A 12,932-nucleotide genomic window follows, 5' to 3' on the forward strand; every position below is an offset into this window, starting at 1 on the left:
GTTAATCTAAATCTCCATTTATTTTGTAATTTTATAAGATGCTGTGAAATGAATATAATATCTTGTGCTTACACTGTAATTTTAACGAATACGTGTAAATATGTGTCGACACCCATGCACTGGTACTTCATTACCAATGTGTCTGGTAATTTCACTTCTGACAGCCTGATTAAACCCAAATGACATTGCACCTTGTTATACTGCAACTTCTGTTGGGTAACTCATGAAGGTGATAGGTCAGAAGGAAAGTCCCAAGAACAGAGAAGAAGTTTAATAATCCAGGATAGTCTGAGTCTGCCTGGGGAGACGACCCATTTTTCTTACCTACAAGGCGAGTGGCATGCTACCTGCGTATCTTGAACCGGTTAGTCTTAGTTTCTTCTGCTGAAGCTCTTCTGTTTTATGTAAAGTAATTATTGAGACCCAGAAGAAGAGGAAAAGAGATCTATTCCGGTGGTTCAGTGCTGCACCTGTGGACATTGATCCAAAGGGATATGCTGTCAATAGGAAAAGGATTGAGTGTCCTATAGCTTGGTAGTGAAGAACTGGCTCTTGACAGCAGTGGACTGCTCCTGCACAGGCTGGGTGTTTGGTAAGAGGGGTCGCTCCATGTTGCTGGCGGTTTATAGAAACAGCCTCTGGGAGTAGGTTCACAGTCAAAGCGCTGGTATTTGGTGAGGTTGATCCAAGTGCAGGAATAGTTTGGGAATGATAAACAGGTTTTTTGGCTGCATTAACTTGTTAATGGGGGTGGAAACCGTGCTGTAACTAAAGCCAACAGAAGCTTTTTGTTGTATCCACACACATGTCCCTAGTCGTCATGGGCTCAAAAAGGCAGGAGGGGTGGGATGATAAGAAAAGACAGCAAAAGGTTACTGTCAATGGAGAACATCCATCTTTTCTGCTTAAAAGAGTGCTGAATATGCTATTAGTTCATTTCAAATGTAAGCATACCTGACCTGTAGGAAAATGATTTTACAAAACAAAACAACTCCCAGTCATGTACCTATTTGGGTTCCTTGCCATGTTTTATACTATGAAGCGTTGACAGGCCAACACTGTCTCCTTGTGTGTACACAGTGTCACCAAAACCTATTTAAAATCCTATTTTCCTCATTCCTGAAACCTCCTAACCTGGTTGACTTGTCGGAGTACATTTCATGCATTCCTAGGAGCTGGGCTGCAGGAAACGCCTAGTTCAGTCGCAGCTAGAGGCTAGAGAGCAGTAGGGAGTTCATGAACACTCCCCGCCTCCTCCCACCCTCGCTGCAGACAGCACTCCTCCACGCAGCGAGAGAACGCAGGCTCCCTGGACACGGCTGTCGGACTGTCCAGCATGTGGACAGCCTTCACCAGAGGCACTCAATGGAAGGCACTAAGTGAAGGTAAGAATCCCCCCCCCCACCAGGTTGCCCAGACGTGTATGTTACCTGTTCCACCCCCAAAAGCCAGCGAGGCTTTTTTACTGAGCTGTTTGTGCGTCGCTTGGGAAAGGGGAACTTTTTTTCAGACGGTGCTTGAGTAGCAGCCTGTAAAGGACAAGATGACAGCACTAGATATCGCATTTCTTTGAGAGCCGGTTCACAGCGCTGCTGGGAGCTACGGCTTAGTTAACCACTCAGGTTCCCGGGACTTTGCTGCCCAGAGAAGCTGCGTCTTTTACAGTAACCTGTACCATGTCCCATTATTAATCAAACTTTGTTTAAGGATGTTAAGCCTTTTGGGTTTCAGTAGGGCCTTTTTAAAAATCCTCCATCTAGCTTAAATCTCAGCCTATTTATACTGTTTCAACCTGACTGGTCCTTCCTTTCCTTCTAAATGCATTTTGACAGCAATATGTGGCAGGCAGGAACTCTAGTGGCTGCACCTGCCCTGCTGGCGGTGCAGACAGCATCGTTGCCATCCTCCCAAGAGGAAAGAGTAGAAAATTTAAAGTGACACGCGACAGACAGTTCCCAACACTTCATCCTTACTCCCCATGCTCTCAGCCTCTCCTCATCCCCCAATCCCTGTCTGCATGATTCATCCTAAGGGACCAGGTAGGTGGCCTCACTTATTTCTCTCTGATGGCTGGGGCTTTGTTGTCTCAAGTTGCCTCTGGAAAAGCACCTGGATCCTGGACTAAGTATATATAGATAGGTACTGATTGTTGTTTTCATTCTATACAAATTGTATAATCTGCCTAATGTTTAACTACCAGCCCTTTCACATGATAGAGACAGTTGCTTGCACCCACACAGAAAAAACAAGCCCCAAAATTCTTGCCCAAGAAGCAGATCACTTCGAGTACAGTTAAGCAGGGTGGAATAGGGACATGATCATGGCTTTGCGGTGAGGAAGAGAGAGAACTGGTCCTTCAGGCCAGAGACTTTTAAAAAAAAACAAAAGTCAACGCATAGCGTGCGGATCTTCATGGTAGGAAGCGTTTTCTGCTGAGCACATATGCTGCTTTGCCTTTGGTGAACGCCTTTCTTTCGGGCTGGAGTTTTCCATGCCACTTGTCCGTTTCCTCCTGAGCCATGTAGGAAAGGCTTGAGCTTACTGCTTCAGTCACTTCCAAGAATATGACGAGGGAGAAATACTCAGTTGTACTGCTGTTTGAAAAGTCATACAGCTGCTTCTCTTTGAAGCTGTAATGTGTCTCTGCGTGGCTGCAATGGCTTGAAATTCGGCCATTGCTGTCAGAAAGGTGTCTTTTGCTCTTCCTGTGAAAATGTGGCCTACTCTTGGCAGGGGGGACCCCCTCTGTTTGCAAATGCTTATTTGAGATGTACTGGTTTGCTGGGTAAATTCTTGGAAGAATATGCTGTGTGTGCTGTCCCGACCTTCACTGCTTTCCCGTCCTCCCCACTGCCGTGTGCATGGGCCATTCCCTGGAATATGATCCGGGCTGAGCGAGGCCTTCCCTTGGTACCGTCCAGGGACAGTTGCGACATGCTGCGTGCAATCACCAGGAGGAGGGAGATAGTTGCTCCTGGACTTTCAATGCCCTCTACTGGTGTACCAGGTGGAAAGGAGAGGAAAGCACCTAATGCAAATGCAGAGAGGACACGAGCTGGATGGGAAGAGGCTGCAGTGAGCTTGGTGGCGGTCGCTGGGACTGGCTGGTCAAGGCGATCAGCAGACCAGGTACAGGACTGGAGAAACAGATGAGATGAGGCAGTTGTGGGAGGTAGGGTGTGTGCACGCACACTGAGGGGCAGGAGAGCAAGGAACTGAGATGGGATGGAGGAAGATGTGAAAAGGGATGAAAAGTCTGGAAGAACGGGAGGGAGACCAAGTTTATATGACAGGCTCCAAGGTGGAGACTGGGACTGCGACTGAGCACGGAGAGGAGGAGAAGGGATGAGCCAATGTGGGGAAAGAAGCTGAAGAATCGCATGCTGTCTTTTTTTCCCCCTTCAAAAGGTCTTCAAACATATGTCTGCATGTAAGAGCCCCAATCAGACAGCCCAAACAGTTCTGATTACTGGATCCCGAAGTAAACACTTGACGAGGCAATCATTACAGTGGTGCATTTGATTTCCAAAGCCCCCATTATATAGTGTGTTCAGAGAGGTGAACTGGCAGGCGCCTGCCAACCGTAACTAAGGCCAGTCAAGTCATCACCAAGACAGCAGACACTTATCTAACAGAAAACGAGCAGAGCATCCCAACCAACAAACAGCTTGTGCCCGTTCAAAGTAAAAGCAAGACGCATTCATAACTCTGGCTTCTGCCATCGTGCCTGACACGAGCCAGGCACAGCCGCTGCCTTGCTGTGAGCGGTGTTTGACTAGCGCTATTTTAATCAGGGTATAGCGACTGCTATGGACTCTACCTGGGTATGGTAATGCCAATGATACCACTCGATGTCTTCAACAGTTTAGTAGCATCTGTAATGTTCTTGGTCACCCCACAGTCAGGCGATTGCAACAGAAAGTGTCTGGGCTGCTAAATCACAGGTGAGTGTGAACGGGTGGGGAGCAGGTGCTAGCCCAGAGGACACTTCAGCACCGTTTTGGCCTAGTTAGACAGACAGGGACCACCTTGGGGAGGCTCCCAGTGCCAGAAGGCAGAGGATCCCAGCCCATGTTTTGGATGACAGTGCAGAGGGCACATGGAGCCTAGGCCAAGTGCTGTTGTCAAAAGAACCACCCAGATTGGCAGTGTTGTCCCTCCCCTCCCGCCCCCCCAAGGTAAATCCTGCACATGCGTGATGTATTTGCTGTACATGACATACCTCCATCCCTCTACCTGCCATCTGCCCTCTTCACCTGGGGACTCCAAGGCCAGGAGCCTGCCCCCAGGTGGAAAAGCTGTGACCAGCCTGGCTAACCAGCTTCATCCAGCCCCTGCACAGACAACCCTGTGCAGTTACTTTCCCCACTGCACTGCTCTAATCGGAGCAAGCAGCTTTCCATATCTATGCACAAGTAAACTGGTAGAGTCCCACTGCCTTCAGCTGGAAGAGGATTATGCCCACACTTGCAGAGCCATTCAGGTTAAGAAATGCTCTTACCTTGTTCTCTCGTCTGCAGGCACGAATTGTCATTGAGGATGGAAGAAACCAGGGAAAATGCTGCCAATCTGAGCCAAAGCAAACAGCCTGTGAAAACAGAATGGGGGTCGCAGTGTGTTGTATTTACTTACTTCCATGGGGACATCAACAGTGTGGTCGACGAACACTTCTCAAGAGCTTTGAGCAACATCAGGAGCCCACAAGACCTAAGCATAAAGCACAAAGACCTAAGAAAAGGTGAGAGGCTTCCCACGAGTGCGTGCAATTGGTAAAGAAGTTTGCACTTCACAGACCAGACTCTCTCACACTTCTCTTCTTGTGCATAAACAGGCTTTTATATTTGTAAGGTCCCAATCACAGACTTGTGCTTTCCTACCTGTGTGGGGACCTGCTGGATTTCTGTGGGCCTGGCGAAACGATCAAGAGCCTTTAAAAAAAAAAAAAAAAAAAAAAAAAAAGAGAGTCAAGGAAGTTTCCATTCTTCTCAAATGGGACAGATTTGACAGGGAATCAATTTGTTATTTAAAAAAAAAATAAAATGCTCATCTAAGTTCACAACATGCTTTACATTCTTATTTGCAACTAGCTCCTGCTGCCCTGCAAAATGCCTGATACTCATATTCAAGTACATGTGGTGGGGACTTAGCCTGTTTTCAGATGGATTCACTGCTACTTTTTAAAAAAAGTAACAGCATCCAAGTGAATAAACTGTTTTCTAAAATGTCTCAGAATTTCCTTCAATGCAATTGGAGCCAAACACTGCAGCCCTTCCCTCAAATATCCCCTGGAAAGTAATTTGGAATTTGCCTTGGAAAAGAGGTAAGATGTCCATACTTTTCTCTCTCTTTCTCTCACCTAGATAGCATGTCTCCCCAGCCCTGGAATTTCTCTTCTCACTGGACCAAGCCATATCAGTCCTCTCCTGCTATAAACGTGTCTCCTTCTGGCCTGAATTTGTCTGCTGCTGCTGTGCAAGCCGACTATCAGCCACCTGTTCTGCAGAGTCATCCGACTCAGCCTGCAGACTTATGGCACTTTCCTGCTATAGGCAATCCAGGCCTCGTGAGCTCGGGACATCACTCCTTTCCTGACTTGCACGTGATGCAAGGACCAGCCTCAGGTGGGAAATATGGTTCTCTCCTTGGTCTCCTGCAACAGGAAAGGTGTCCAGCACCTAGGCAGGACCCTGTCATGAAGCAAGACTCCAGCCCTGCCTGCATGGCTGGATCTGCCAGGTTACCAAACACGAATCAAAGTTTAACTCCTGGGGAAGGTAAGGAAATATTTACTGCCGCTTCTGCCTTGATGATTCCCCTGCATGGGAAAGATAGACTGTGCCTCAAGGTGACAAAAGCAGGCTTGTTTGGCTTCATCCCTCTAGCTCAGAGCCTCGGGCTGAAAGCGTTTCCAACGGGCCATCAATTGTATGTGGGACGTGTAAGTTTTAGGCAATGCAGTGTGGACAGAAAAAATCCATCCTGTGCCCTGCCTTGCACAGCTCCTTACTGCTGGTGTTACAGAAATTTGATGGCAAATATTTAGCGTAAACTGTAATCCGTTTGGGGCACTGCTAGAAATAACCAAGTGCTCCACAGAGCCCTTTCTACCAGTGGCTTTCAAAGCGGGTGAGGAGCCACCCCAAGCGCAGATGAAAGGTGATGACAAAGGGGTGGAACGTCGAGAGATCGTCTGAGCAACCCGGCCGTTGTGCAGGGCCTTAATTATACTCTGAATATAGTAGCAGAAACCACAGCACCCATTACAAACATGTCCACACACCTCGAGGTTTATTTCCCTCCCCTGGCCATGCTAGTCTCCCAGCCAGGCCTGGGGTTCCACAAAACGAGTCTGTCCTTTGTTCCCTATGTTAACACTTTAAGTCTGTAATGGTCTTTACAGCAGACTCTTTAGGAGAGCAGTTTGCACGGTGCTTGTGACAGCTTCCAACACAGCCACCAGGAAAACCTGGTCCTCATTGTTTCGCTACTGTTTGTAATGCTTGTGGGCTGGGCCCCAGAGAGTTTGCAGTCCAAGTGGCAACTCAACTGAATCACCCGCTGAGCCAGGTCTAAGGAGCTCAGCCTGCTCCACAGGGACCCGCATCAGCACAGCTGTGCCTAGCTGGCACCACTGTCTAAACAGACCTAGGACTGAACAGGCCTGTGGGTGCTAAACTCCCCTTTTCTGTAAGCATTCAGGATCCCAAGGGGACAAATTTGCTGCTTCCCAGCCCCCTCCAGTCGACCTCTGGTAGAGGATCTCAAAGCGCTTTTCATACTTCGTGAAATCATCGTAACTGCCTGGCCACATCTGTTTGTGGGCAAACAGGGAAACTGAGGCAGAGATTTCTGAGCTCACACTGACCAAGCCCTGTGCACCCAAATTCCCTCCAGTCACCTGTAACGCCCCAGGAAGCTTGAATCCTGGCTCTTACCAGCAGATCTCTCTCTCTCCAGGCATATTTTTAACAACCATTATTTACATTTATAAAAAAACCAGTGGGCTGCAAAAGCACAAGGTTTCATGCAGAAGCAGCCCGCACGAAGACTGCTTTTAGTTCTGTGCTATGGCAGCAGCATCTTCTCTGATTGTTTTGTCTTGGTTTTTTTTCCCCCCTCTCTTTAAGAAAGAAAAGCAAGTGCCTATCAAGGCTCAGAAAACCCTGGCATGGGCCTGGCTGGTGCAGGTACGTAAAGGAACAAGGAAGTCTCCATGCACAAAACACATAAAGGCCTCCATTTGACACACAATTATGACTGCAATTCCTCTTTTGCTTTAGTTCCTTAAACTGCGTACTCACACTCGCACTCTCTCAATTCCTAGATCATTAAGACTTGCACTATTTCTCTTTCTCTTGACTTGTCTCACGTTTGAGAGGTGATTGTGGTCACCTTGCTGCTTTGGTGAACAATACTTTCAGGGGGTCTGGACCATGTCCCAGCCCCAGCCTGTCCTCAGTGTTATATTTTATTATAGATAGTGAAGTTTCAGCTTCTTCAGAAGAAAACTCTAAGAGCTTACACACGCTGTCCTGTACACATTTTGATTCACGCTGTTGCCCTGTTTTTCAGGTATCCACAACACAAGGCGAGATTTATACTTTTAGCCAATGTGAGCTTCTGCCGTGCTCCATAGAAGCACTCTGAACTTTTCATGATCTGCAGTTGTGAATCAAGAGCACTTGGATCACAGCCAACTTGTTTCTTTCGCCACCGGTCAATGGAAAGACTACATAATGCTGTTGCTACTTCGTCAATGAAAACGATTTACTTCCAGTAAGCAAACAATTTCTCGCTTTGTGGTTTCAAACCTCACAGCCCTAGTTTCCTCTGTGTAAGGAAGTATTTGCCTACAAGGAAGAGCTACGCAGAGATCCTTTTACAGACTCCAAAGCACTTCTTTATCCCGCCTCCCCCATTTGATAGCCATTGTTTTGGTATGAGGTACTATCCTAGTTAATTGGGATGTGCCAAGTTAGTCCTACAACTTTTGGGTCCCGATATTGCCTGGCTTCCTGCTGTGGAGCCTGGCTTTTTATGTTGTTTCAAGTAGCCCAACAAAATGGCTTCAAGGAGACTAGGAAGGAGAAATGCAGGCCGTAGAAAGAAGTTCAAGTCTCTTCATAATTTCTTTTTAGAAAAAGATAGGGATCTGGTCTTTGAATCTGCAAAGAGGACTCACTGGTTGTCATGCTGGCATGTCCTCAGACATCTCTCGAAGGAGCTGCAGAATTTAGTGATCTAGCACTGTGGGAGCTGGGAAGAAATTTGAATCCTTCTAGGATAAGATGAAACATCTAAATAACAAAAAAAACCCAACAACCTGCCAAAACCAGGAGTGAGGAAATAAGCCCCCCACTGTGTGATGTGGTTTAATTCAAATGACTCAATTGATCTAGTTTCCATCACCTGACCAGCCATCAAGACTCATTACATGGTAATGCTGGGTCTCACTGACTACTGCACGAATCTTTTCACAAGCCAATCTTGCCACTGAATTATTCTTCCCATGTGTTGCATGCACACCTGGTAACCACACTGCCTACAGATACTACAGGCTCAGATCATCTTTCTGTATTCTCATTAGGTGCATCTTCCCAATTCGTTTGGTCTTTGGTACTGCAATTTTACCTTTGTCCAGTTAGTTTTGTCATCTTGTCACCCTGGGGCAGCCAGATCACATTTTTATTCACATTGCAGTGCTCATTTGGTGTCTGTGGCAGGTTTGGAGTCATTGCTAGCTCAAACAGTCCATGAACACAGTTCATAAAGGGGTGACTTACTGTCCTAATGTCTCTTCCCAGAGCCCGAGAAGGAGCTGCTGGCTTCATGCTGCTTCCTCAGCACCGCAGCGCAGCCTTCCTTCTCTTTCTCACATGAATTCCCTCACCTGGTCTTGGTGCTGCTGCTTCCAGCCATGCAGCCCCTGAGACTTCTCCCAGACCCCACAAGAGTACCCTGGCTTGGTTCTGCTGTTGCTAGCCTAGTACCTCTGTGTCTGTCTCACTCTTGTTCATGCCTCTTCCCAAGAGCCTTTTAGCTTCCTGTGGGCTAGCTAATTATCCTCTGCAGCTGGCCTAGTCCTCCTAGGCAGTCGGCACCTATTGCCTGCAGTTGGGCTGTAGCCCCCGCCAGCCTGAGGGGTGCTGTCTGCTGCAATCCTCTGCCAGCCCACCTGTTACAGTCTGACTTGCAGGACTCTACCTAGGTTTTCTATGCCAAACCCTATCGCTTTTAGTTGCAACTTCACCTGAGTTACTGCTTTGAGATACCAGTTGTATACTGATTTGATCTTTCCTCTCAAATGAACTGTTAAAATGATTTTGCTTTAAGAGCCGAACATAGAAATGTGACAGTGTATTTAAATACTCTTAAAAAGCAGTTTATTTTGGAACAGTTTTGTGAATGTCAAGACTAGAAATACAATATTTATAACCATGTGTAAAGGAAGCCTGCTTGGTGAACCAATTAAATAAAAAAAACAACTCTGGATGATGGCAAAACATGCTTGCACACATTTCTGTCTTGTACTAGGATGACATAAAGCATTGCTGCTCTGTTTAAAATGAGACTTTTTAGTAGTTTTAGCTATTCTTTCCTTTTTTTAATAAAAGTCCTTAGATCACCCATCATGATTCCACCAGTACGATGATATTCTGAAGTAGCAGTGACCACAGAAGAAATCTTATCAAAAAATTCATGGTAACTTTACTTGGGCAAGAGTCTCTTTTTTCAGTATCTTCAAATTAGAAGTTTTTTAATAAGTAGGAAGCAGCTCTTTTTAGATCACTTACAATTTCTGAGCACATGAGATATGTAGGCTCAAAAGAAAGTGTTAATTTCTAAAATATCTGCCGCTTTAATAGAAAAAGGGAGGTATAGGAAGACCAAGCAAATTAAGTCTTGGGAAAGAGACTTGGGGAAAGAAATGGAGGTGGAGCAATGGGAAGAAATATGGGAACGGGAGGGTTATTCATCTTCCATACAGGTTTTCTAGAATACTCCACAGACAGTACCTGTGTCCAGGCAGGATGCAGTCCACATTTCTGTAATGGTGATGCACTGCGTTGGAGATGCTGTGGAGAAAGAGGCTTCTTTTTCCATGTATGGCGGTTGTGCCTAGAGGTCCAAATATTCGGTGAGGAAGTGACTAGATTAATAACTTTTGTGGTGGGGGCTAATATCCCTCTGAATCCACTAGTTTGTCTGTTGAATGCCCCAGTTAAAGGAAGCTTACTTTGTGCAGAACTAAAAGTTAATACCCTTCTTGTTTCTAACTGCTAGATTATGTATTGCCCAAACAGGGAAGGAATCACAAGACCACCCCCAACACACATGCACTGGAAATGTGGCGTGCTAAAATATATGACGTTGTGGTGATGGAGAAACTGTCCCATCATGTTACAGTATCAGAAAGGAGAGAAAAGAGGGATCGATATTTAGAAATACGGATTCCATTCCTGACCTATGCACAAGACAGATCACCAGGTGGGAAGCCATTGAGCTTAGCTAGATTTTTTTGGACAATTAACATTACTGAATGTGATATTTAGATGTATAATCATCTAGTGATAGTAGAGGGGATAATGTGTAAGCATTGCCATATATTATTTCCTTTGGAAAGATGTAATAACTTCAAGCTCATTCAATTCTGTGTTAGTTTTGTTTTTACAGTTGCCTGAATAAAAGATTACAAAAAAACCCCTAAGAAAATGTAGAGCATTGCAGTTGAGTGGAAATGCAGTGGGAATTTAGACAGATTGCACTTTTCCAAGACACTGCAGCTTTATCAAAAGCTTTACTTCTACTCAATGGGAACTGTGGCTCTCTGTCTCTCTGTTGGTAATGGATTTCCTATGGGTCAGAAATGTTTTTGTCCAGAAGGAGGCATTTTTCCTTGACAGATATGGAGTGGTTCCCCACGGGCTGTAGGAATGCTGCCATTTCAGCAGTGCTCTGGACTGCAGGTGGAAAGCGTTCCTTGCTCTTCTTCTCTCCTTTCCACAATTGGATTTCTGATTGATGCTGATGCCTGATGCACTGTTTTCTTCTCAGACCGTGTCTTCATTCCGAGGCAGGACAAATGTTCGTTTGTTTAAAAGGTCTTGGGACCATATTATATTGCATTCAGTAACTGTCATCTGGCACTCCTCACATTTATTTTTAATTCAGGCTTGGAGATGGAGCGTCGCTCATTGGTGCAGAGATGTGATGAGTATTGAAGTATGGTGAGCTCCTGTCTGATGATGGGCAGCAATCTATGGCTGCTGATTTTTCTCTGTGCAATTTCTGCAGGAGTGGGAGTGCTTTCTCCTGAGCACCATCACACTGACAGTGAAAGCTTTGTAGCAACATCCTATCTAGCATCGAAATAATTTTTCTATATTGGAGGATGCACAGATACTGACCCAATCGGGATAATATTACAAGAGAAGCTCCAGGTTGTCATGTTTCCAGTAAGCTATACAAGAAAGAAAATCCGTGTACTTGGTCGCTGGGGAAACAAAATAGCCAAACTGTGGAATGAAGAAGGCTCTCTGTATGCAGCAGGTGGTTCTTTCAAAAGCTCATGACAAAATATACCAGCCTTAAGTCTTTGATACAGAAAGGAGCTTTTGTGTATCCTAAAGCGAATATTACAAGGAGAATATTACAAGGATGTTCATTTCCAGCTAAAACCAACTTTAAAGTGCACAGCACTTGTATCTTAGGGTACAGACACACATGGTCAATTGATTTTACTCTAGGGTAGAAGCGGAGCAGACACGACACACCGACCTGCTTCAAGGTAAATAAATCACTTGCATCTAGGCTAAAATAACCCTGGCGAAACACTGCAAACTGGATCCTCCATTGCCTAGTGGTCAGGCTTAGCAGCTCCTGCATACACCCAGCTTGACAGAACTGCTCATATGTCCACTGCTCCCTAAAGGGGAAAATCCAAAGTAAATGGCTCTGCCCTGTGTTGTGTGTCTGCAGCCATAGATGCACAGGGCACCTTGATGCGCTTGCCAGCAGCCAGGTAAGCACACGCAACGACGCCCCGCGTATAAAGTGCAGGCACTGCTTGCTGTCCTCCTGGAGCCCCAGCAGGACCCCAGCTGGTCTGAAGTTTTATTCTGGAATGACTTTTTCACAGGCAGCACGAAGGCTGGTGTGGTTAGAGATCCCAGGGAGGGACAGGAGGTGTATGAATAAAGAAAATGCTACAGATTGCTGTTGAGGTCAGGGGATGTGGGGAGCATACGGAGCCAAGCTACCAAGCCATTGCGTGTTATGGGCAAACCCTGATTTCTGTCTACCCATCTAGGTACATATGTGGCTTCTCTCACTGTGACATCTGGTCAGGTAACAGCCCATTTGACAAACCGTCCGCAGAGGCCCTTGAACTGAATCCCCTTGATGCAAATAAAATGAAGCTTCAGCTTTACTACAAAGTCTCCTGAACTTGCTCTTGGTTCTTTGGGGACAAATGCTTGCAGGTGCCTATATCTGAAAGTGGCATTAGGAACTGGGACCTGTTTTTCCAAAGTGCTATATAAAACGTTTTCCAGCAGCAGGTGCAAACCTAGTCAAACCAGAAGGAGGGGGCAGAGCCTGGATATGCCAGACCCAGAAAAAGCACGCAAGATGTGCACAGCGGGTGCTCATTCCCCAGCCCCGTACAGAGAGGCGCAGATGCCAGCAGTGAGGTGGTCTGTGCCACCCCTGCCCAGGAGCCCAAGGAGATGTGTGCAGGGGCTGGGAGGTGCAGTGCGGCACAGGCACGGACTGGGGGGAGTGCAGCGTCCCTCTCAGTCCCATTCCCGCCTGGTCCCTGTGCCGGCTCCCTACTGTGCTCTGCTCCTGCAGCCTGCGTGTGGGGTGCCCTCTCCACATGCCCGCACAGGCCAGGCGTTCCAGGGTGTAGGCAGAGGGCAGCTCTACCATAA

At 46.5% G+C, this 12,932-nt stretch overlaps 1 protein-coding gene across 4 annotated transcripts; it reads left to right on the forward strand.

Moving 5' to 3' along the window:
* The first annotated feature begins 323 nt into the window (after positions 1 to 323).
* Positions 324 to 9,503, forward strand: VGLL1 (vestigial like family member 1). Of its 4 annotated transcripts, XM_090059163.1 has the most exons (6): positions 324 to 1,385; positions 4,521 to 4,738; positions 5,231 to 5,320; positions 5,550 to 5,774; positions 7,132 to 7,187; positions 7,573 to 9,503. In XM_090059163.1, exons 2-6 carry the CDS (start codon positions 4,540 to 4,542, stop codon positions 7,645 to 7,647), a joined length of 645 nt encoding a protein of 214 aa, XP_089915289.1. In that variant the 5' UTR covers positions 324 to 1,385; positions 4,521 to 4,539; the 3' UTR covers positions 7,648 to 9,503. The 4 variants fall into 4 exon arrangements, with proteins under 4 accessions (XP_089915289.1, XP_089915288.1, XP_089915285.1 ...); XM_090059162.1 differs by lacking the exon at positions 5,231 to 5,320 and having other exon boundaries at positions 1,062 to 1,385; positions 5,365 to 5,774; XM_090059159.1 differs by lacking the exon at positions 5,231 to 5,320 and having other exon boundaries at positions 1,078 to 1,385; positions 5,361 to 5,774.
* Positions 9,504 to 12,932: the final 3,429 nt, after the last annotated feature.

Source organism: Crocodylus siamensis, chromosome 8, assembly GCF_052110815.1.
Source record: "Crocodylus siamensis isolate JL-2025a chromosome 8, ASM5211081v1, whole genome shotgun sequence".
Classification (NCBI taxonomy): domain Eukaryota; kingdom Metazoa; phylum Chordata; order Crocodylia; family Crocodylidae; genus Crocodylus; species Crocodylus siamensis.

What these genes read in the sequence shown, in the direction of transcription:
- VGLL1 (XM_090059159.1), top strand. Translation starts at nt 4,540, where the DNA reads ATGGAAGAAACCAGGGAAAATGCTGCCAATCTGAGCCAAAGCAAACAG. An exon ending in AAGTTTAACTCCTGGGGAAG is followed by an intron (nt 5,775 to 7,131) that starts GTAAGGAAATAT and finishes TCTTTAAGAAAG; the next exon opens with AAAAGCAAGTGCCTATCAAG. An exon ending in CATGGGCCTGGCTGGTGCAG is followed by an intron (nt 7,188 to 7,572) that starts GTACGTAAAGGA and finishes CCTGTTTTTCAG; the next exon opens with GTATCCACAACACAAGGCGA.